The sequence below is a fragment of the Arctopsyche grandis genome, chromosome 2 (assembly GCF_051622035.1).
Source record: "Arctopsyche grandis isolate Sample6627 chromosome 2, ASM5162203v2, whole genome shotgun sequence".
Lineage (NCBI taxonomy): Eukaryota > Metazoa > Arthropoda > Insecta > Trichoptera > Hydropsychidae > Arctopsyche > Arctopsyche grandis.
This window is the reverse complement of record NC_135356.1, coordinates 33,080,281-33,106,433: the sequence shown is the minus strand read 5'-3', so window position 1 is coordinate 33,106,433 and position 26,153 is coordinate 33,080,281. Positions and strand designations below refer to the sequence as shown.

Genomic DNA, 26,153 nt, shown 5'->3' with positions numbered 1-26,153 from the left:
CAATTTTAAACAGTTTCCGAATATAAAATCTATTCCTAATCTAGACACATCCATGTATATAGAAATATAGGATAGGGGCCCCCTCCCCAAAATCCAAATTTTCGATTAACATTAATTGAAAATATTATGCATTTTTTTCAGGGACGTAATTTGGGGGGGGGGTCATAGGGGGGCATTCGCCCCCCTAAATTAAGGAATAGTGTGAATTTAGAAAATATTATGAACTTAATGATTAATGAGATACTATGGATCTGTGAATGCTACGTTTATTTCTTATGTATGTTACTTTTGGGTAAATAATAAAATAAAAAAAAAATTATTATTTTAAAGCAAGTATATTTTGGTTTTTAAGTGGTATGCCTTGGGTAAAATTCTTAGAGATTGTTCATCTTATGGAGCGAATCGTTAAACAGGTCCCCTTTACTTTATTTTGTCTCAAAAACAGATGTGTAACGTTTATTTTTCCGAAATTTTGTATATTTTTTGTTTTCAAGAAAGATTTTAAATTAATATTTTACTGAATCGGTTCAATCACAAATGATTTTATTTCTCGTATTTTTATTTTATTTATTTGCAGACGTCCATTCTCTCACAAAACAACGAATGAGATGGATTTAAACTTCATGTGTAACGAATTCGGTCCAAAAAAAGCTTTAGTTATTTAATAAAATTGCTTTCTGACCAAAACCTTTAGTACATAAAGAACACAAATATAAATTTTCAGCTTGATACGATCAGGGGTGTGGTAAAATTTTTTTTTACTTTTTTAAGAGGAAAAAATCCCACTTCTGGTTAATTAAATTTGATGATTTTTTTATTATATTTTCATCACATTGATACAAGGAATTACACATTGGACACTTCGTGTGACGAGGTTTTGACTCACGTTAGTGCCATCTGTGGATTAAAGGATGGCATTGTGGTTTCCCCTCTTAATGCACGAGGATCTTATACATCCTTTAAGGTATCTGTTCCTGCTTCTGTCGCTGGCCTGTTATTTTCTCCTGGTTCTTGGCCTGCTGGTGTTCATTTTGGTAGATTTAAAGATTGGGGAATGAGCATTAAGAATATAAAATCGAATACTAATACTACTTCTATGTCTGCCACTGACGTTGTTTCATCATTAGAGCTGCGCCCAAGTGTTTCATTTGCTGATGTTTGTTCGGGAGCTGCTAAATGTTTGAAGCCTGATATAAAAACTACGTCTGCAAGTATTGGTGAATCTTCTATGGAAACGGTCGCAGTGACGTCTATGTATGCCTCTTCTCCTACATTTGCCTCTTCTCCTACATCTGCCTGCTCAAATGGTCCTGATAGTCGTGATGCTGTTGTGACTGTGTTGGCTTCTTCTTCTGCTTCCTCTTCCGTTTCGTCTCCGTTGGCTCAATCAAAACTGCCATTTCTTGTCTCAAAGAAAGTCACGCGCCAAACTGGGAAACCGAAAATTGGTAATTTATTACCAAAATGTACGAGGTCTCAGGACAAAGCTGGCTGCGTTTAATTCAGCCGTTTCTACTATTTGTGATGATATGGTAGCACTAACGGAAACATGTTTGACTTCATCATTTTTTGATGCTGAACTTTTTGATTCTTCCTGGATGGTGCATCGTCGCGATAGAGTTGATCGACGTGGTGGTGGTGTATTATTTGCTTGTCGTGATTGGTTTCGGTCAGTCCGGATGACAAATTTTGAAACTCTATCTGGTGAGGACTTATGGGTGAGAGTTGATTTTATATTTTTGAGAATGTTTATATGTGTGGTTTACATTCCGCCTGCTGCGAAAGAGGACGTATACGAGTTATTGTTTGTGAATATGATGAATGTGCGTGATTTTATGAATGAACGTGATATATTGTTAATAATGGGTGATTTTAATCTACCTAGTGGTAATATTCATGTCCGCAATAAATTTAATTTTGTGATTTCCTATTGCGACATAATACAGATTGGTTCACCCATTAATCCAAGTATGCTTGATATTATGTTAGTGAATGAATGTAATGTGTCAGCAACGATGATCCAATGCCCAAAAGGAACTGCGATCATCCCTGAGGACCTATATCATGATGCATTACATATTGAGCTTTTGTTTATTTCTTCTGTGAGAGCTGCTTCAGCTTGTTCATCGGTTGGGGTTTCCTCACTGCGATGGAATTTTGCTCGTGTTGATTCTGAATTGGTTTATAATGAGGTTCGTTCAATTGACTGGCGCCAAATGTACCTCATGAATACTGGTGATGCTGTTGAATATTTGTATTATACACTTTATAATATTTTTGACAGTCATGTTCCTCGGTTCATCAGTTATCCTAATTCGGAACAACATCGGCGGGTATTTCCGCCGTGGTTTGGGTGCAAACTTATAGCTGATGTTCGTGCAAAATGGTTGTCTCATAGAAGATGGAAACGTAGCCAATCATTTTGTGACTATGAGAAATTCCGGACTCTTAGGAAGATCGTGAAACGTGGTGTGAGTGAGCGATATACTGTCTATCTTAATGAGATGGAGAGTGCTATTGCGGTTAATCCTAACCACTTTTTCAGTTTTATTAAGAGTAAGCATATTTCACATGGTCTTGAGCATTCATTCTCATTTGGTAATAAAAGTTTTGACGGTCCTGAGATCGCCAATGCTTTTGCTTCATTTTTTAGCTGTGTCTTTGACCAGAGAAAACCATCCCTTAATGCTAGTTTGGCTTCACAAATTGGTACTGAGGGTGTCGGTATAGACATTCCGCGGGTATCGCTGGGAGATGTTAGGATGGCTATTATGAAGCTGAAGGGGTCTGTTGGGCCTGACGGTGTGCCCCCTGACGTATTAAAGGTATGCTGTAATTCGCTTTTAGAGCCTCTTCAGTTTATTTTTAACCTTATTCTTGCTTCTGGTAATTATCCTGAAAAATGGAAATTATCTAGAGTCATTCCTATTCATAAGAGTGGCTCTAAAAATGAGGTTGAAAATTATAGACCTATTGCTATTATCTCGGCTATTCCCAAAATTTTTGACATCATCCTTCACCGTTTGATTCTTGCGCAGTTTAAAAGATTATTGTGTGATGAGCAACATGGTTTTACACCCTGTCGTTCCACTACCACTAATCTCGCCTGCTTCACACATTTGATCATGTCTAAAGTTGACGTTGGTCAGCAAGTTGATGTAGCCTACTTTGACTTTCGTAAAGCCTTTGATCAAGTCAATAATGACGCTCTTTTGATCAGGTTAGCTGAAGTGGGTTTTTCAGCGCGTCTTCTTAAACTCTTTGCTTCTTATCTTAGTGATAGGAAGCAATTTGTTAGATATGGTCTTTATGAATCTCCTTCATTTTTTACTCGATCTGGTGTTACTCAGGGGTCCACTTTAGGCCCATTACTATTTACAATTCTTATTAATAACCTCCCTAAAGTTTTATGTAATGCATCATGTCTCTTGTTTGCTGACGACGTTAAATTATTTTTTGCTGTCAAGGATGAGAGGCAAGCCTCTCTCCTTCAAGCTGATATAAACGCTGTCTTGGAGTTCAGTTCTAGTTTAGGCCTTGAACTTAATTTAAACAAATGTGCATTTATGAGCTATGGACGTGCACATTCGCTCTATTGTCACGGATATTCCATTAGATCCGTCTTGTTGAAGCGTGTGGAATCTATTGTCGATTTGGGTATCACTTTTGATCCTCAGCTCACCTTTCACAACCATATCAAGAAAGTCGCTGACGTTTCCTTTCGTCGACTTGGATTTGTTTTGAGATATGCAAGATTATTCTCCAATCCTTTGTCTTCTCGCTTGCTTTTCAATTCGCTTGTGAGAAGTAAGCTAGAGTATAATGCGATTGTGTGGAATCCGCATGAAGCAAATTACTCTCTGATGATTGAGAAAGTGCAAAAAGCATTTCTTCGTTTCCTATATAGGAAAGAATATGGGTATTACCCATATCTCTACCCCACTCCTTTCCTTTTGGGCATGCTTGGGTATAATTTCCTTGAACTTCGGAGAAACTTCTCATTAATTGGTTTCGTTCTCCTGCTCTTACGTGGTAATACGTCATGCCCGTTGTTGCTGGAGCAGTTGGGACTTTATGTCCCTAATCACTATGTGCGTGGTAGACATCATCATTTGCTGGCTGTACCTCCTGCCCGCACAGTCCTTTTTCGAATGGCTCCTATTCCAAGAGCTATCCGACTTCTTAATGAAATCGTTGCTGCCGAGACTGAATGTGATATTTTCCACCTTAGTGAGCATAAATTGTCGAAATTACTCTAACCCATTTATCTGGTAGTCTGCGCTCATCATTGTTTTCATGATTGATTGTGATTTATGAGTGAAATTTTGATTAGCTCTCTTCCATTTGGGCCTTACAGGGATGTTTTGTATTTGTAGTTGTTTCTTACATATTTATTGAAACTGGCTGTAGGTGCAAGGCATTCCTTATGCTATATTTTATTTGATATTTTTACTTTATCTGTTATTATTAAATGCTATTTTTTATGTTTATGTATTGATGTATTTATGTTCATGTTTAATTGTTATTTTGTTTTTTTTCTTTTTTGTGTTATATTTTTTGACCATTGTGGCGCTTTAGGAATTCCTGTTATGCCACAATGGTCTGTTTAAAATAAATAAATAAATAAATATCTAACATAAAATCGTGAAGAGTAGACATATTTAAAGGATCGATTAAAATAGTGGAAGAAAAATCCGGTAAACTGCCAACAGGAGTAAACTGTCACTTTCGGTTAACGGGTGTTCACGAAATGTGAAGATTTTTGGAAAAAATTTTCGCTTTTCGCGCTTTTTTCACTTTTTGCATAATATTTTTTTATAATTAATTTTTCAAAAACAATCTTATTTTTTTCATCTTTTATAATTCAATAAGGTCTATGCAAAGAATATTTTCCATTTTTATTCCGATATAAAAAAGATTTTTTGAAAAAAAATTCAATTTGACCAATCTTTGCCTGCCCCCCCCCCCCAAGAAAAAGATGAAATGACGTCTGTGATTGTTTTCTCCAGAAAGTAAAAGCCGCTTTTATGCCGCATTATTTTATGATGCATTCTATTTACCTAGGACAAGGGTTAAAACGAAATATACAATGTAATTTATGGATCTATTTTGCTTTTGCCGTTTTTCTTGTACCTAAATTTGTTTATTCCCATTTTTGAAAATTTTATTTATTTTTTACCCTTGGTTTTTAGCGTGATGGAAAGAAGAAAATTTTTGTTATATGGGTGGGGGGGGGACAATTTTTTTTAACCCTGGGTGGGCCCCCTTTGACTCCTGGCATGCACTAATTTCAGTCCCAGTCCGCCACTGTGTAGGCATATACATAAGTATACATATTTTGATTTCATTTTGTAGAATTATGTTATAATTTATAATATTCTTGATAACTACATATTAGTAGTATGTATGTATGCCCCAAGTTTATTATGCACAAACATACATACATAACAACCGATATGGATTACATGTAGAGGTTGTGATCGAGAAATCTCGTCTCGAGATTTCTCGAGAAATTTTGATCCTCGTTTTTCGAGAATATTTTATTCTGAAATTTCGAGATTCTGATATCTCGAGAATATTTTTTATGAATCTCGAAAATATCGAGAATATTTTTAATTTATCACTACATGTTTTTTTCAATAAACTGACTGATTTGTATACTTGTTAACTCGTATAATTGTGTATTGTAACTCGTAAAAAGTATTGTAATATGTATAGATGGTCAGTATTTTTATTATTTGTCCGGTAAGTTATTATTCAGTCATCATATAAGTACATACATACATATACACATGTTACAACGAAATCGCACCATTTTTAGTTACATATACATATGTTTGTGCATGTAGGTACTAGTCACTAGTGGGAAAATACATATTCGGTTTCACTAAAACACTAGTGAAAATATATTTTCACTGACAATATGACCCCACTGTAACACACATAAAACAAAGATGTTTGATTTATTATTTATTTATTCGTGTATTTGTTCCTTATATATTAATAAATTTATAGTCAGTATTTTAATATGAATAGATGGTCAGTAGTTTTATTATTTGATCAGAATGTTATTTTGGTCACAAAAACACGGGCAAAGGCGGGTACAACACTGGGAATTTTATAAAATTCTTTGTTACATATTGTTATTTTTACTATTTTAAATTACTGTTTTATATTTTTATTTTCTATTCATGCCTTCTTTTATAATATTTTTTCTATATAATTTTACCTTTTTTCTATTCAATGTTCTATTGCAGCGTTTCCCAACCTTTTTTGACTCGCGTACCACTTGCTGTAAATTGTACCACCATATAAAAATGATTGTATTTCATGAAATTTGTTTTTGCAAGTGTAATTATTATACTATATATAAAAACGGACTGTCGCTAAATATATATATTTGTATATTTGTTCATTTTTTTCATTTTTTTCATTTTTATCATATTTTTCATATTTTTCATTTTTTTCATATTTTTCATTTTTGTGCGTTGGTGGCGCCGGGGGCGCTGGGGGCGAAGCCCCCGGGGTGCCGAAGGCATCGGGGCGCTGGGGGCGCTGGGGGCGCCGGAGGCGCCGGCGGCGCTGGGGGCGAAGCCCCCGGGGTGCCGAAGGCATCGGGGCGCTGGGGGCGCCGGAGGCGTCGGTGGCGCTGGGGGCGAAGCCCCCGGGATGCCGAAGGCATCGGGGACGCTGGGGGCGAAGCCCCCGGGGTGCCGAAGGCATCGGGGGGGCTGGAGGCGTCGGAGGCGTCGGCGGCGCTGGGGGCAAAGGCGTCGGAGGGTCGGCGATGCACAAAACGTAATTCGTAATCACTTCTTAATTCGTGCATCAATTTCTTTCCGAAACCAGTCGATTCAATATCTTTAACTTTATTTTTATTCGAGTTTCAATTCCTTTTCGAAACCACCCGTTGAAATCAACGGGTCCAACACTAGTATACATATAGTATTTGCATGGTAAGGAATGTGAAGACAGGATACACGCAATATGTAGATCTGTTTTGGAAAGAAATTTTATGGAAAAAAAATTTTTTGCGGAGACAATTATAATATGCTCAAAGTTTAATATATTTATCTACTATCTTGTCATACTTCTATTATTGATAATAAAAAAAATATTGATTGTTTTCATAAAAACACAAAATTACAAAGTACATATATGTAATTGAGATCCTTGTACTTTGTTTTTTTAAATTTGGTTCAAATGGTGCGAGATTTATCCTTAAGTATGGAGCTGGATTCAATCAATTTCTATACTTGTCTTATTAAAATATATGAAGAGAATGCTCTCTCAACCAGTTCAGTGCTAGTAAATGGCGACAGAAATTTGAGCGCTATGTCATAAAGCTGTTTATATTTTTCACTAATACCTATCCAAAAATTAATAACCTTTTTTATTTCGAATTCAGTTTTTAATGCTATAATTTGAAAGTTCAATCAAGTTCTCTTTTTCCTTGGTAGCTGTCCGAAAATGTTCATTATCAAAGGGAAAATGTTCATTATCATAAAATCCAATTGTTTGCTTCTAAAAGGTTTGGGGAAGCCCTCGTAAAAGACGATTTCAACCCTATTAAATATTTAATTATTTTTTCACGTATATTCCGAGCCGTACGACTCTTGTTTTCAGATAAGAAATTATATAAAGTTTCAAATACTTCAGTTTGATCATTTTCGATACATAAATTCTAATTTTCTAATTATATGTACTTTCAATTTTATCTGGAACATTCTGGATCTCAAGTGTCAAATTCAAGTTATTTATTTATTGGAGCGTGAACGAGGTAAATTAAAAAATGTACTCCAAAATCCATGCCAGATCAGAGGAAAACGTATCAATTGCCAGCTTTTCGATCATCGACTGTACATATTAACGTCAATGATGACTAATTAAGATAATGTTTATTAATTACTAGTTGTTTTACCCGGCTTCGCTCAGTATTTGTAATATAAACAGCTTAAAAATGGCGAATCTAATAGTAAATATTCATTCATTTTAATCGAAAAAAATATAATATTCAACCAATTGAATTGTCGTCATGGAAATTTTATTTTGTTTTCGATGTTCCCAAACAAAGATACAAACTTACAAAGACTCTTTCGAAATTATATACATAGATATTAGATATAAAAAATATTTCTATTTTTATGATTGTAAATCATTCATTCCTGCATGTCCGCCATTACTGATTTTTTTTCGCGTACCACCAACCATCAACCGCGTACTACCAAGTGGTATGCGTACCACAGGTTGGGAAACGCCGTTCGATTGTATCATGTCTTTAATAAAGTTATAAACTCCTGATATATTATACATATGTAGTGTTTGTGTCCTTTTGATTTTTGTTTGTTGTCGATTTTATGTATGGGGCCGTTCAAGTATTACGTAAGCACTATTGGGGGGCGGGGGGGTCTTTGCTTTGCTTATTTTTGATGACATGGGGGGTGGGGGGTTCGAGATGGTGATAACGTCAGAAGTAGTTATTTTTTTTTACACATTGGCAACCCACACATTGTCTATGCTTGAAAACCAAACACATATTCGGGGATTCCCACAAATAATGAATACGTTTAGGTACTCGCTTAGAAGCGAGTGGGGGAATCTATTGTTTCGTTTCGGTACGATTGACAACCAAAAAAAAACAAAATACATTAAAAGAAAAATGCATATAGGTACCAATATTTACGTAAGCATGGGAGGGGGGGGGGGGGTAAGAGCTTTGCTTACTTTTGCTGACAAGGGGGAGGAGGGGGTAAATAATTGTAATAAATCTGCTTACGTAATACTTGAACGGCCCGTATATGCTAAAAATATCAATTCACTATATTAAAAAAAAAATTATATTCGAGAATTCTCGAGAATCTTGAGAAACAAAAGAGAAAATCTCGAGTTCTCGAGATTCAAATATTTCGACAAAATGAGATTCTCAAATCTCGAGATTCAGATATTCCGAGAAAATGAGATTCTCGAATCTCGAGAATCAAAAAAAGTCGAGAAATCACAACCTCTAATTACATGAAGGTTCGTATAATTATACCTTCAATGTAAATATTCCGAACACCAGTAAAACCAATGTAATCCTAAGATAAATTTTCTTCATAGTTTGTAATAGTTTTTGTGTTATATGGAAATTATATATACATTTTCTCATAACAGATTGGTCAAAGTCATCAACAGTAAATTTACTTTTACGATTCCTCGTTTTTTTTTTTTTTTTGAGAATTTATGGCTATCTTTATTCCGTTATTTTTAGAATCCTGATTCAGGATGGAACAATCGTTCAGGATTCCTGAACGACAATTCTCCGGACAACAACAACAGCATGTGCGCCTGAACGAGCGCACGGAAAAAAAAAACCGCCAGCCTCTCTCTCGAGGGAGGAGAAGAGTGGGGAGCGGTCGTAAGACCAGTTTTTCGAGACAAATTCATCGTTCATCATACGATCGAGCTTTTATCAGACATCACAACTACTCGCGAGTGCATATGTGGGTACAATCAGTGGCGGACTGGCCATACAAGCGTACATGCCCGATGGCATGTGGGCCCCACTATCCGTTAGAAAATATGGGCCCTCAGTAAAATTAAATAGCTTTTTAACTATTTCACGTGTGTAAAAATTTATAGCATATTGCACTTTGGGACCTAGAGTTTGGGTATTTCAACAAAACAAATTTCTTACGATATACACAAACAACTAATACCTGCTTTAACAGCCCAAGGATCGGTTACCTTTTTTTATTAGGCTCGAAATGTAAGTTTCAACATTTGCTTGGGCCCTTTTACCGGGACCATTTCCAACCTCAAGGTTATTTAATATTTCCAACCTATGTAACAACTACCTAATGAAATAAAAATGGGAATAAACAAATTTCCGTGAATAATATAAACTGAATTGCTTAAAACAATTTTGATAGGACGATTCATCATCAACCAGCGATTTAAATTTACTTCATACATACTTTCAAAATAACATTTGATTATACTTCGACGATATAGTAAGATTTAAATACACAATTTTAAACAGTTTCCGAATATAAAATCTATTCCTAATCTAGACACATCCATGTATATAGAAATAAGGATAGGGGCCCCTCCCCAAAATCTCGATTTTCGATTAACATTAATTGAAAATATTATGCATTTTTTGTTTTCAGGGACGTAATTTGGGGGGGGCACTCGCCCCCCTAAATTAAGAAATAGGTGAATTTAGAAAATATTATGAATTTAATGATTAATGAGATACTATGGATCTATGAATGCTGCGTTTATTTCTTATATTATGTTACTTTTGTGTAACTAATAAAATAATCGCTGCTATGTGCTTTGAAAAAAAAAGATTTTATTATTTTGAAGCAAATATATTTTGGTTTTTAAGTGGTATGCCTTGGGTAACATTCTTAGAAACTGTTCATCCCATTGAGCGAATCGTTAGAAAGGTCGCCTTTACTTTATTTTGTCTCAAAAACAGATGTGTATCGTTTATTTTTCCGAAAGTTTGTATATTTTTTTTATATAGTGATACATTTTGATGGTCGACTTTTGTTAACCATTTTGCGACCATGTGTAGATTTTTGGAAAAAAATTTTCGCCTGCGGCGCTTTTTTGGCTTTTTACATAAGATATTTTTATATATATATTTTCAAAAATAAGCTTATTTTTTTCATATTGTATATTTTCCATTTTTATTCCGATATAAAAAAGATTTTTTGAAAAAAAATTCAATTTGACCAATCTTTGCCTGCCCCCCCCCCCCCTCCAAGAAAAAGCTGAAATGACGTCCCTGATTGTTTTCTACCGAAAGTAAAAGCCGCTTTTATGCCGCATTCTTTTACGATGCATTCTATTTACCTAGGACAAGGATTAAAACGAAATATACAATGTAATTTATGGATCTATTTTGCTTTTGCCATTTTTCTTGTACCTAAATTTTTTTATTCCCATTTTTGAAAATTTTATTTATTTTTTGCCCTTGATTTTTAGCGTGATGGAAAGAAGAAAATTTTGTTATATGGGGGGGGGGACAAATTTTTTTAACCCTGGGTGGGGCCCCCTTTGACTCCTGGCATGCACTGATTTCAGTCCCAGTCCGCCACTGGGTACAATTAATTGGGGTACTCTATTGAACTATTTTTGGTATTCTATTGAACTATTTCAATCTAGCATTGCCGGTTTTTAGTTCCGCAACTATTCAAATGTATATCCGATGACAAAAAGGGTTCTAGGCCCACGAGATAAGTCGTGTAGATAAATATTCATTATTATAACTATGTACATATGTATGTACCAGTGGCGTGCCGTCATTGGAACAGAGGGAACAGGCTGTTCCCTTAAATTTTTGGTAATAATTATAAAAATTGATGTATATTAATGAGTAAAAAAAGTGATATGTATGTATATGTAAATACAATTGGCGAATGACGTTGTTCGGGAAGTTAGCGAAGTTCGGAAACCGGTTTATACGACTGTGTGCGCATGCATGTATTAGTCAGACGATATTCCTGGTTTCCTGGATTCGCTTCCCATGCCTACACGGTAAACGATACAGGCAGTCGCAATGCACAGGCGTTGCGTCTAACACAAATCATATTCCGATTAACTCGTTTCGTTTACTCGATTAACGGAAAAATAAGTCAGTTTAGTATCATTAATAATCATCACGTATTATTCTGGAAAAATATTGAGTTTAAATAACGTTTATTTACACACAGAAATGGAACAGCTTGGCGAAACATATGTACATATGTATGTACGCTCACGGTGGAGCGGGCTCAAAGTCACAGAACGATAATGCACAGAATGTTGCATTATCGACCGATTGCTAGAAAAATCATTCGAAAGATTAAGTTTTCAAGATAAGGACTTACCCCGAACATTTCTATTAGCACGAAAACAAAAAATTATATTTGTCACCTTACTCACCCATTATTATTATAATTCAACTAAATTGCTGACTGTATGTAAATCGAGAAGAAACTTCTTGGTTGGTCTTGCATTCTGTTTGAAACAGATAATGGTGTGTAGAATAGCACTGATTTTTGCGATATCAACAATTTTTTTAAAACGAAAATATGTCACGAAAACACTAAATTTCATTTGTTTTCAATGACCAAATTGAAAATTGTTGGAAAATTTAGAATTGACATTCAATCAAACAATCAGCTCAGAATGGATATTATAAAACAAATCGCCGAAGTTGATTCGAACAGATATATTATGAAATGGCTGATTGACATTTGTTAGCTCGACAAGAGGCGTTTGTTAGCTAGTACGTCAACAGTTTAACGCACTTTTCCATCTTTAAAGCGCACAAAAACGTTGATTCGCAATGCTCAGGGTGAAAAAAAACTTTAGATGCTTTCAATGATATCAATAAAAAAAATATATGATATGGTAGTTCAAAAATTTGTACAAAAAAGCGATAGAAAGATTGCTTTCGTATACAAATGAAACAAATTTGAAAAATCATTGTGAAATTTCATAATATATAATATAATTTTGTACCTACTTGTAATTAAAAATGTTTTTTATATACATACATACATACATATGCATATGTATTTTTTAATTTTTATTTTTCCTGTTCCCTTGATTTAAAAGTCACGGCACGCCACTGGTATGTACATACGTGTGTACATCGCAGACGGAGGCGGCTGGCTCGAGAAACGCTGGTTCACACATGCATAAATGCGTACAATTACCTGTACACGTGTCAAATGTTCTTGCCCTTGAGACAAAACAGAGGTTGTTTGAATCTACGCACAGCGGTGTTCCCCACGCGAGCTACATTTGGGCGTAGTTCATTTTTCTAGTCTTATCCTATTCGTCTTTTATGTCAATAGGTGCAGTTGACAGAGGTTTTCAATGTTAAATGTAATTTGTATGTTAATAAAATAAAATTGCGATTGCTTCTATGAAACACTATTCAATATTTAAATCGCGTTCCAGGAAACCGGATTCCGATTTGATCCACGACGGTTTACCTTTACCTTTCATTTATTATACAAAACTGCTGTCATAAATAATACAAGAAGTGTAAAACTCATCATTTAGTTCGATTTGGTAATTATGATGGTTTGAAATAATTGAATTTAGTAACTATATTCGAAAAATGCTATCCCAAAATAAACATCATGTTATTATGGTCACAATTGGAGAGTAACAGATAGTCCCAAAATAACTGAGCATAGATAATATTTAGTTTTTATTTAAAAAAAAATTGCGTATTTTTCGCTCAAGTAAATGAATATTTGGAACTTTGCACGCGCACGTAAAAAGACTAACCACCGCTGTTTGGGTACGTACACTGTCTGGAAACTCGTTGCTGAGTAAAAGTCGTTTCGCCGAGTAAAATGTAATATGAAAATATTGAATATTGTATCTAGCATATCTATTGTACAGGAATGTTTAATGTCTCCAACATCAACATCGCAATGGGGTGGGTGCATGTCCCTTTCTCTTCTTCAGTTGTATGAAGTCCCTTGCGCTGTACATAATCAGTAAATTCAAATAGACCGTATTGCAACACCGTAGTGCTTATTTTGAATGAAACAACACCGATTATTTTATTTGATTGCGATGTGTTGATTATGCACAGTAAATATCTACATACATATATAATATGATACGTACAGAACAGGTATTTTTGCGTTTTCGTACATGTAAAAGGCCATTTGAGACATACATGCATATGTATGTATGTAGGTATGTACCAACGGCTAGGTATGTTTCGTGTACGGTAGGGCTGCCATAAGTGTCGGAGCACCAACGGGGACAGCCCCCTAAAAAAAAAAAAAAAAAAAACAAACAAAACAAAACATTTTTATCGATATTCATAGCTGTATTATAAAAAAAATATACAACATTTCAACAAGTAATTGGAACTAAACAAAAATTGAATTGAAAGAAAAATTTAAAGATTGATAATAGGTTTTTTTTGTGGAAGCGTCTGTACCAAATCTAAAATAAATAAATATAGATAATTGGACGATTCAAATAAATTTAACTAAATGAAACCTTACATTAACATTGTATTTCATGTACTGTAGCCTATTCTTCTATCGCCTTCACTCTTCTCTGATTTCCGTGACTTCATTATCATCGCTCTTCTTTGCCCAATCATATTTTTCCGATGTTTTCGTTTTTTGAAGTAACTCTTTTTCCCCTTTAATATCATTATAGAATTCAATGCATGACATTTTATAATTTAAAGTACATTGAATTATGCTTTTTACTGTGTCAATAGAAAGCGAATTGCGCTCATCTGTCCATTGATTTTTAATTAATGACAACACACGTTCAACATGTGCATTGTGCGGTGGGATGGCGAACAAGTATTGGCACATTTTCAGTAGATTAGCTTTTCTTTCTGTCTCTTCAGTTTTTTTGAAATAGTATAACCATTTATCATGCACATCTTTCGTTTTCCATTCTTCGGCTTTTTTATTTTCGATAAATGTCTTCATATACTTTACTTCCTCATAAATTGAATCCGTGAACAATATTCCCATTTCACTTAAATAAGCAATAGTTTTTTCAACATGTTCCCATTCGGGTACTTCATGGAGAAGCATCCATGAAAAAACATCATATTTCGCCAGTGGAACTGACCACTTTGCCAAATAATTAATTCCAACGTTGTAAAAATTCTCTACATCTTTTTCAAATGCTTCTACTTGTGTCGTCGTAATGTCCATGTGTTTTTTCAGTTTATTGTATGCCTGGGTTGCTTGATTACCTAGATATTTACTATTATTGAAAATTATTATATATATCTATGTATTGAAAAACTTACATCAAAATATCAGTCCTCTTCGATCAGAAACAAACAGAACAAACGGATATTATCAGCAGACAGTAAACGAACTGCGCGCGCTTCGTACTTGTCAGTGTCATTGTCGGTGCTGCCAGCTGGCAAAATTGGGCAGTGGCCGGCAGTGGGCATCCGCCGCTCTCGTTGTCAGTGTTGCCAATATGCGCGCGCGTATCCATATTTATTTATTTATTTATTTATTTATTTTTATTTTACGGTCAAGAAAAAATTGACCATTTTACATGTTGGAAATAGAGATAGAAAAAGAAAAAAAAAATTAAAATGAAATATAAAAGAAAAATACACATACATTCATATACTACAAAATAAATTACATTATATTAAAAAAATATTTAAATAAAATAGATTTCATGTTATATTTACTAACAATGAATAAATCGACCATGGACAATTCGTTTCCAACTCTGTGCAGTCTCAACATAGCTGAGTTCAATGAGTAATTAGTGGTAAACCTGGGCATATCAAAAAGATGGTTACATCTAATTGATCTACCCGGCACATGGAAGCACACTAAACTCACCAAGTCAGAGCATTTAATAGTGCCATTAAGAAGACCACACAGAACTGAAATATCGTTAATTTTCCTTCTGTCATATAATTTTAGCAAATTAAGTTTCCTATAAATAATAACGTTACTGACATAATGATTATGACTTTTAAAAAATTTAAATTTAATGAATCTAATGAACTTTATTTGCACTGACTCTATTATGTTAATTTGTTTCATTAAATAAGGAGACCAAATGATAGAATTGTACTCTAATTGGTTTCTAACCAGAGTGGTGTATAAAATTTTAATCGTATTTACATTTTTGAAGTGAGTACTATTTCTTATTAAGAAACCAAGTGTTTTGATGGCATTTTTTGTGATAAAATTTATATGAGAATTAAAAGTTAATTTGTCGTCAAAAATAACTCCTAGATCTTTAATTAGCGATGATGATGGTAATGATTCATTATTTATATGATAATTATAAATAATTTTGTTATTTGACCTACTGAACCTGACAACAGAACACTTCTTAATGTTTAAATATAATTTATTAAAAGAACACCAATCGTTTAATGAGTTTAAATTAGTTTGTAAAGTAGCACAATCGTTAGTGTCTTTTATGCATTTAAATATTTTTAAATCGTCTGCAAATAAGAGCACTTTAACATCATTAAATATATTTATAATATCATTTATAAAAATATTGAATAGGACTGGTCCCATGTGAGATCCTTGGGGAACGCCACTAGTTGGATTAAAGGAGTAAGATTTAGAATGGCCGATTTTAACTAATAATGATCTATTGGACAAATAGCTCCGAAACCAGTTTAGTAATACACCGCTGATTCCGATACTGTTTAGTTTATATAATAAAATCTCAATATCAACTTTGTCAAATGCTTTACTGAAATCAGTGTAAATTGAGTCAACTTGCAATTTAACAGATAAGGCACTAGAAATAAAATTTTCATATAATAATAAATTGGATAAGGTAGATCTACCAGAAGTAAAACCATGTTGTTGTGGAATAATAATGTTATTAATGAAAGGAATAAATTCGTCTAATACTAAACTTTCAAAAAGTTTTGGAATAGTTGATAGTTGACAGATGGCTCTATAGTTCATTACATTATGTTTATCCCCATTTTTATGGAGAGGCATTAAATAGCCAGACTTCCAAGAATTGGGAAATATACCAGTGGAAATAGATTGATTAAAGAGATTAAAAAGAGGATAAGTTAATACATTGGCACAATTCTTGATAAAAATTGGGGGTATGTTGTCAGGACCCGCAGATTTAGATATATCTAAGGCATTTATTTTGTTAATCAATTTTTGAATAGATATATTTATAGAATGTAAAGGTGAAATCAGGACATTATTATTTACAATGCTATAATTAGAATTATTGTTGTTGTTTTTGACATAGATCGATTTGAAAAAATCAGCAAAAAGATTGACTGAATCATTAGTATTGTCAACAAATTTACCGTTAAATTGAATGTTTTCTGGTATATATGTTTTATTGCTGTTTAATTCTTTAGTAAATGACCAAAAATATTTGGAATTTGAATCAATGAATGATTCTGTTTTTTTAATATAAAGTTTAAAACATTTGGATATATGTAGTTTACACAAAGCTCTTAGTTTTTTGAATTCAATATATATGTATGTAGAGTTATAAATTTTGAATAATTTGTGCACACTTTTTTTTTTATGTATTAGGTTTTTTAATTCGGGACTAAACCATTTTGGAAAAAAATGCAACTTATTTTTATATTGAGGAACATGGTTGTATATACAAGAGATTAATAATTCATTCAGCATAATGACTTTTGATTCAAAGTTAATGTTATCGTTTAAGAACGACCAATTAGTGACATTTAATTGGTTCATGATTTCGTTATAATCGGCTCTGTGAAAATCAAAAATATTTTGCTGAATTAAAGGTAGATTAGTAGATTTATTTAAAGTAATAATAATATCTAGGGGTGGATGATGGCCATCCACTGGAGATAGAACATCATGAGATTTCATAACGTTAGTGTTTTTGAAATTGGAAAAAACTAAATCTAAGACACGATCATTCAAGTTGGAAATAGTATTAAATTGTTTAAGACCTAAATTTAAAGATAAATTTATAATTTCTTGATGAATTGGAGAATTTTCATTCATTTCAAGGTTTTGCCAGTCCAAATTTGGTAGATTAAAATCACCAGTTATTAAGAATTTTGAATCAGGATATTTTAATCTGATTGTTTCAATATTATTTATAAAATTATTATATACACTAATGTCAGAGGATGGAGGGATGTAAACACAACCGAATATGCACTTTACATTGAAAATTTTGGTTGATATAAATATTTGTTCGATGGAATTGTTTGTGTTGATGATGACAGATGATGAATGAACTTTTTTAATAAGAATTGCCACGCCACCGCCTCGAGTCTTCGTACTGGTGTTTATGTTTCTATCATATCTATACATATTGTATGTATGAAAGTTTAGTTCGGAATCATTTATAAGGTTGTGTAGCCACGTTTCTGTTAATAATATGATGTCATATGCGGAAGCAGCTATAGCATTTTTAAGGAATTGTATTTTAGATATAATGCTTCTGACATTTTGGTAATATATTGTTAGTTTTTTGTACTATTTTTATTTATTATTTTAGGCACTCCGTTAAAATATTTTATTATTAAGTCACTTTCACCTTTGTCTTTTCTGGTATTTATTTCGTTCCACAAATTGTTTATATGTAGTCTTTGCATGTACGTTAGGTCGTTTTTTATTTTAATTCCTAGTTTGGGTCCTTTTCTAAGTAATGATATTGCTGTTTGCTGTACATCGAGTTTAACTTTTAGGGGCCTTGGCTTCGTACCTTGTTTTAATCCGATTCTATGAGCGGTGAATTTGTGGTTAGGTAGCTCGGCTTTTGACAATAAATTTGCGATTACATTATTGTCGTCATTATTACCTGTTTCAGTAATGTCAAATATGATAACATTGTTTTTTCTATTTTTTCTTTCTTCCATTTCACTAACAAGTTCCAATGTCGATTCAATCGTGGTGGGTGTATCTTTAGACATATACATTTTGGTAGCTGACAGCTCTCCTTCCAGCATTGCAATATTACAGGACATTTCGCCTACAGTTTGCGAGATATCAGAGGTGAAAGGCATCAATTTGGCCATTTGGTCCTTGCTAAATCTATTGACAGGGTCCATGAGGACTTGGACCATACTCTCTAATATTTTGGAGACACTTTGCACGTACTTGGCCATTTTATATTTTATTTATTAACAATGAAGAAGTAGCAAAAACACACTTTGGCGACACGACCGAACGCGACAACGAACACAACAATTATATTAGATATTAAGTGGGTACAATTTTTGACGTGTAAACGTCTTTCCTTTTAGGACCACAGTATAGAGAGTGCATCCTGAGATTTCTTGGTTCAAAAGGTCTTGTTCGATAGATATTAAAAAATAATTGAATAATTTTTTTAAATGTCTAAATTTTGAAATTGACGGGGACAAATGACTCTCGGACTGGGACACCGGGACACAGACCTCGAAACTGGGACATAGGCTTGTGTAGTTCGCGAACGAACTAGGTCGTAAGAGCGCTCCCACAGGTGAACTAGTCGAACTAGTTCCCTCACTCCTCGTTCCATAGTTCCATAGTTCACTAGTTCGTGACCGAATGAGTGAGAGTGGGACGGCACTACACTAATACTGCCGCTCGCTCACTGCACATGCGCGTCTTGTTCACTCTTACGATCTAGTTCGTTCGCGAACTACACAAGACAGTTCGTTCGCGAACTACACAAGAATTTCATTAGTTTGTGACCGAATGAACGAGAGTGACGTTAACCGAACGTTAAATAAATTTTAAAATAATAAGACACTGTCGTTATCAAGTAGCTTATGCTTCTAATGTATAATAACAATTACTATTAACAATTAATTAATTTCTTTAATATACTTTAAAAATAGTTTACGTATAGGGTTAATGTGTTTTGTTATAGGGTATTTGTTACGATGTCATCAAAAAGAAAACATAGCCCCTTGTGGACTCATTTTACAGAAGACATTGATAATAAAAAAGCGAAATGTAACCATTGTTCAACAATAATAAGTATTGCGGGCGGATCGAATGGTAATTTAACCCGACATATGAAAACAAAACACCTTTTGATCCCATTAACTGCTGAAAGACAAACACCGATATTACCTAGTTTAAACTCACTTCAATCAAGTCAAAGCACATGCGAATCGGAGAATATAATTTCAGCATCATCAAATATAGTAGACTCCCAACAATCGATGACCCAATACATTCGTAGACCACCGCCAGTTCCAAAGATTGAGCAAATTGATAAACAACTTGTCAAGATGGTAGCTAAAGGGCATCACGCCTTAAGAATCGTAGAAGAAACAGAATTTCGTAAACTTATTGAATTAGTTTCTCAATGCCCAGGCTATAAACTACCATCAAGAAAAACGTTATCGGAAAATTTAATGTCAAGAATTCACAATGACGTCATGGCTGAAGCAAAAATAAAGGTACAAGCAGCACCAGCGTTGTCTCTTAGTACTGATGGTTGGACGTCTAGAAATAACGACAGCTATATAGCTATTGTAGCTCATTTTATAAATGAAGAGACTAAACTTCACTCAGTATTACTTGGTTGTATCAATTATAAAGAGCGACATACTAGTCAAAACTTGTGCGACTTTATGAAAGTTGTTATGGCGGAGTGGAACATTTCACACACAGTTGCTGCCATTGTTAGCGATAATGCAGCAAATATCTTATCTGCTGTTAGACTTGGTGATTGGCGGTCCATCTCATGTTTCGCTCACTCTCTAAATCTTGTTGTACAAGAAGCTACGAAAAAGATATGTGACGTTTTGGGAAGAGTTAAAAATATTGTCGAGTTTTTTATTCGTAGCACACAAGGAAAACATAAATTGACTGCTACGCAGCAGCAAATGAATTTGCCTGTTCTTAAGCTCAAGCAGGATGTACAAACCTGCTGGAATTCCACTTTTGACATGCTCAAGCGAATAGTACAGGTAAAGGATGCAGTGATTGCTACCGTTGCACTTCTACGCCCTGATTTAACTTTAAATGAAGGGGACTGGGAAGTCATAGAGGAAGTTTTACCGTTACTCAGTCCATTCTACGAGATTACCTTAGAAATAAGTGCCGAGAAAAACGTCACTTTATCTAAAATAATAATTTTGTGTAATTTACTAACAAATTTTTTACAAAAACATGTTTCTTACAATACAAAAATAGTTGATGTGCAGTCTCTGCTAAAGAAAGGCATGGAAGATCGTTTAAAAGATATAGAGAAGAATATGTTATACGCAGAGTGTACGATTTTGGATCCTCGATTTAAGACGAGGGGATTCAAAAATCAAAGAGCCTGTGAAATGGTAGTACAAGCCCTTAGAAATAAAATCGGCCAAGTACAATTAGTTCAAGGGGGTACTCCAGAGGCTGTTCCTACTTCCAGCGACGCATCAACATCTATACCTAGTAATAAAAATAGCTGCATATGGGATGAATACGACCAAGAAATACAAAAAATTACTAGGCCAGATAACCAGCTTGCTGCTGGCATTTGCGAATTAGATAAATACCTAAATGAAGAGTATCTAAATCGTAAAGAAGATCCGCTTCAATGGTGGCATGAACGTCGTTTGATATACCCTCACGTTTACGCGTATGTTTTGAAAAGATTTTGTGCCGTAGCAACATCTGTGCCCTGCGAACGCGTTTTTTCAGCGACGGGTCAAGTCCTTAATGAACGTAGAACACTATTGTCATCGAATAAAGTGTCCAAATTGATATTTTTACACAGTAATATGTAATATTATTTTTCCATTTTATTTTTTTTTTATACATACGATCTCACTCAAACAAGTCATTATGTTTAATTGTTAGGTAACAACTTTATAAGTGTAAGTGATATTTTTTACAAGAACTAACCAGTACCTAATAGTAATATAATTGTTGATTATTTCTAAAAAAATATAAAAAATTTGATTATTTTTGTTTTCTTTTTTGCGTCATGTGTTATTCTTTCATCGAGCCAAAACGAGCGAACAATCTGCGAGTGAACGATCTGCGAGCGAACGAACGAGCGAACGAACGAGCGAACGATCTGCCTTTCACTGATTCGAGCTGGGAGCTGACGAACTAGAAGAGCGAACTAGTTCGTTTAGGAGCGGCGAACTAAACTGAGAGATCTGATTTGCGAACTACTATGCCCAAGCCTACTGGGACATGTCCCTGTCAACGCGGACGTATGGCAGCCCTAGTGTACGGGCATGTCGATTAGTGGTGAGCTGAGCTGCGTCGTTCGCATATTCGACCAATCGCTATCGCCGTGGGTGAACCCCCACTCCCAGCCATTACATCGGAAGCGCTGCTCGCAGTCGGCAGAAGTGGTGCGCCCATCGCGGTGAGTGCACGTCGCTGGGCTCTCGGCTCTGAGTTCGTGCCAATGCGGACCGCAATGTTCGCCGCCATTTTCCGGCAGAAGTGCAGCGGCCATCGCGGCGGGTGCGCGTCGCTGAGCTCTGAGCTGCCGCTACCCGCCCCCCCCCCACCACCACCCCCAACCCCCCGCAGGTACGCTATTATTGTAGCTTTATTGTTGCCCTTTCGATCGTTGGTCGCGTTTGCCGTGGGGTGGGGTTGATTGCTTTCGTCGATCGATTGCACAAGTGCTGGCCGAGGCGTCTGCGACCAAATAATCACAGCCACCGCGACCTTGGAATCGCGTCTCGTCATCCCCCTCGACTGTGGCGTCGTTTCCTTTCCGTTTCTCTCTCTCTCTCTCTCTCTATCAATATTACCACGCGATCCGCGCATCAGTGATCCGGCTAGTGGCAGAATCGCATTTTACATTTTGTGCTAATGCAGATCGCAATGTTCGCCGCCATTTTCCGGCAGAAGTGGTACGGCCATCGCGGTGAGTGCACAACGCTGAGCCCTGAGCTGCCCCTCCCCGCCCCTCCCCTCCCCCAACGCTATTATTGTAGCTTTATTGGCTACGTTCACACTACCGATATCTACACCCGACATTTTCGAATTTTCCATATCCAGTTCCTTTATTGCAACCCGTGGTTGCTATTTAGGAACTGGTTATGGAAAATAGCCATTGTTGCCGCGTTTCAATCGGTTGGTCGCGTTTGCCGTGGATTGATTGCTTTCGTCGATCGATTGCACAAGTGCTCGTCGATTGATTGCACATTTGCCACCAAACAATCAGAGCCACCGCGACCTTGGAATCGCGTCTCGTCATCCCCCTCGACTGTGGCGTCGTTTCCTTTCCGTGTCGTTTGCGCGCTTCGACGAATGCCTCGAAATATACTATATATAAAAACGGACTGTCGCTAAATATATATATTTGTATATTGGACGATCAACCGTCAACCAGTATGCGGAACAAAAAATTTTTTTTTCATTTTTTTCAGTTTTTTCAGCTTTTTTCATATTTCTCATTTTTTCAGCTTTTTTCATATTTTTCAGTTTTTTTCATATTTCTCATTTTTGTCATATTTTTCATTTTTTTCAGTTTTTCCCGCTTTTTTCATATTTTTCATTTTTTTCATATTTTTCATTTTTTTCAGTTTTTTTCATATTTATCATATTTTTGTGCTACGGGCGCCAGAGGCGTCCGGAGCACTGGGGGCGAAGGCCCCGGGGGCGCCGGGGGCAAAGGCCCCGGGGTGCCGAAAGCAACGGGGGCGCTGGGGGCAAAGGCGTCGAGACGTCGGCGATGCACAAAACATAATTCGTAATTCGTATTCACTTCGTAATTTGTCAATCGTAACTTCTAATTCGTGCATCAATTTCTTTCCGAAACCAGTCGATTCAATATCTTTAACTTTATTTTTATTCGAGTTTCATTTCCTTTTTGAAACCACCCGTTGAAATCAACGGGCCCAACACTAGTATAAAAATAATTACTGTATTGAAATTGTCGGTCATATCTACATAATTTCATAAATGCTCTCTGATAATTTCATAAATGCGAATAAATTTATTCGTCAAAAAATCAATTTTATTTTAAATTTTGCCATAGTTTATAGCATAGGATATATTTTTAGATTTTTTTCTCTTCAAAAAGTTGTATAAAAAAGCTGGTTACCCTAGTCAAAAATTATAGTTTTTTGCTGACACCCAACAGAGTCCCGAAAGAACGCGGTCATTTCCTGAAAATGAAGCTGTACTTCCAGCCGATCCAGAACTGCTGATACAAGTTGCTGAGGTTGTGTCCAAATATCATCAGGTATTTTCGAAAATCCAGAGATTGATAAACTTTCCTATGTGTTTTAGTTTGGCTTTTTATTTGTACTCATTTAATTGACTTCTAGCCGATCCTGAACTGCTGATAAAATTTCCCGAAGTTGTATCCAAATATCACCAGGTATCTTCGAAAGTCCAAATATTGTTAAACTTAATTGTGTGTTTTAGTTTGACTTTGGCTTTGTACTCATTTGAAACGTACGTTTCTATTTCAGATAGTTGCTGATAACAAACGGAGTCTCGAAAGAACGCGGTCATTTCCTGAAAATGAAGCTGTACTTCCAGCCGATCCAGAACTGCCGATACAATTTGCTGAAGTTGTGTCCAAATATCATCAGGTATTTTCGAAAATCCAGAGATTGATTAACTTTCCTATGTGTTTTAGTTTGACTTTTTATTTGTACTCATTCGAGTGACGTTTTTATTTCAGATCGTTGCTGATAACAAACGGAGACTGGAAAAAATGCAGTCTTTTCCTGAAATGAAGCTGTACTGCTAGCCGATCCTGAACTGCTGATAAAATTTCCCGAAGTTGTATCCAAATATCACCAGGTATTTTCGAAAGTCCAAATATTGTTAAACTTAATTGTGTGTTTTAGTTTGACTTTGGCTTTGTACTCATTTGATTGACGTTTCTATTTCAGATCGTTTCTGATACCAGAAGGAGACCGGAAAAAAGGCGGTCTTTTCCTGAAAATTAACCTGTACTGCCAGCCGATGCATTCTCGCTCGTGATGAGGTTTGTACCATCGCTGTATGTACGTCAAAAACGACACACGTCCATCATTGTCATCGTTTCATCGTATTCTCCAGTGAATTCGCTGCATTTTTCTTTTATAATTTAGAATTTGGTATCTGCGAGGTGCCGCACCCATTCACGTGTGGTCTATTTTATTTCCAAAGTTTTTGTGCAATTAATTTGTACAATGAAATGTACAGTTACCTGCATATTAGTAAATCGATTCTTATGTCGTGAGACGCCAATACGACCAATTATATTACTATTACTATATATTAATCTACTGTGTGAATCCACATAGTGGGAACAGCTCATTATAAAAGTAATATTGAAACGTGTCATTGGGTCTTTGGTACTTTTAATGTACTACATATCTTAATATGGTTGTCACCTTTCATTCGCGCTTGAAACCAGATACTTTTTCACCTAGATTGCTCGTCAAATATTGCATCATTTCGTAACTGCCATTGTCAGCGATTTTGGAAAATGTTACTTTGCAAGACAAAAAATTTCTGCAAATTGTGGCATTCGAAATACTTTTTCTATCCTCTCGACAGTATCTTATCGCGCATTGTCTTTTTTAAGGAATTTTATACTCCAGTCTAGAGTTTGAGTACCAGTCTAGAGACCATCCATACTACGTGGTTGTGGGTATATCCATTACAAAGAGGAGTGTCTAAACACACATCAGCTAATTGTCCTCGTCACACATGTTCTTTTTTCGCTACTACATTGGAAAATATGATTCGTCCTCCTGGACGTCCTAATTGTTGGGCTACCAATTTTAATATTTGCTTCACCGGCAGCAGGAAATTTTAAAAGCCACAGACACACAACTACGGAATATTTTTCAAAATGTTCTCCCACATACTCGGCGTTATTGGCTCTATCTTATAAAGCTGATTAAACTTACAAGAAACTATGGCATCATTTGGCAATGAGTATTGTTGTCGAGTAGCTATTACGATACTTTGAGGAGCCTCTTCACCGGTTGCTATTTACATAGGTCTGAAGCTTTTCCAACCCATGCCTCATATGTAGAGGTAGGATAGTCACAGTGCTATCCATTGTTCGGCAAACCTTTAACAATGCATTTACAACCTTTGAACAATACACGGCCCCCTCAGGCTCCGGTGACTACTCATATGGTTCTCTGACAGTTCTTTAGAAAGAAGTATCGTCCTGGCTATAGACATAGAATAACTATATGTTATTCTATATGTATGGTCCTGGCACTTTCTACGATGGTTCGGTAGTCCTGGCACTTGTCGGAAAGCTCTCCTTTCTAAATGTTTTGCCCTATGGGTATTAAAAGTACGTCGCTATTTTTGCTAGCCTCTGGTTTGTAGGGAGTAGCATTTAAATCCCAAAGTGATGGAGTTGCGGTGGCCACCTTTATTACTTTAATTACTTTTTATTTGTTCTCTATCGACACCAGTCTTCCATCTTTTTTGTGATAATAATGTATCATTAATAGTCTAGGTAAATTTTTTTGCCGCCACATTTTCATGTCTAATCGAATCGACGGCACGATGGACAACCTTCAAATCACTAACGTATCTTTTTCCAATAAATTTAGAACGAGAACGCGTTGAATCATTCATCGATGGATGTCAATCGTGTCCATGTACCTAATTAGTACATAATTTTATTTTTTTTTATCTTAAAAAAATTTCTCACGTCTAAAAGCTGTTATATGTTACATAGATTGCAGTTTACCGAACATGGGGACGGTATATAATCGGCTTCAACTAATC

The 26,153-nt window shown here is 35.4% G+C and overlaps 2 protein-coding genes and 1 long non-coding RNA gene across 3 annotated transcripts in view; 2 read left to right on the top strand and 1 right to left on the bottom strand.

Annotated features, from left to right (window-relative positions):
• Window positions 1-26,153, top strand: part of LOC143921219 (uncharacterized) — a 542,666-nt gene that overhangs the window by 15,401 nt on the left and 501,112 nt on the right. The window lies entirely within an intron of this gene.
• LOC143922378 (uncharacterized) overlaps window positions 1-26,153 on the bottom strand; it is a 134,740-nt gene that overhangs the window by 80,373 nt on the left and 28,214 nt on the right. The gene's annotated exons all lie outside the window — the stretch shown is intronic.
• On the top strand, window positions 19,370-21,543 carry LOC143922379 (E3 SUMO-protein ligase ZBED1-like). Its single transcript, XM_077445604.1, has 3 exons — window positions 19,370-20,551; window positions 20,645-21,175; window positions 21,433-21,543. Exons 1-3 carry the CDS (start codon window positions 19,370-19,372, stop codon window positions 21,541-21,543), a joined length of 1,824 nt encoding a protein of 607 aa, XP_077301730.1.

What these genes read in the sequence shown, in the direction of transcription:
- LOC143922379 (XM_077445604.1), top strand. Translation starts at nt 19,370, where the DNA reads ATGTCATCAAAAAGAAAACATAGCCCCTTGTGGACTCATTTTACAGAA. An exon ending in AAATAAGTGCCGAGAAAAAC is followed by an intron (nt 20,552 to 20,644) that starts GTCACTTTATCT and finishes GTTGATGTGCAG; the next exon opens with TCTCTGCTAAAGAAAGGCAT. An exon ending in CACTATTGTCATCGAATAAA is followed by an intron (nt 21,176 to 21,432) that starts GTGTCCAAATTG and finishes TCTTTCATCGAG; the next exon opens with CCAAAACGAGCGAACAATCT.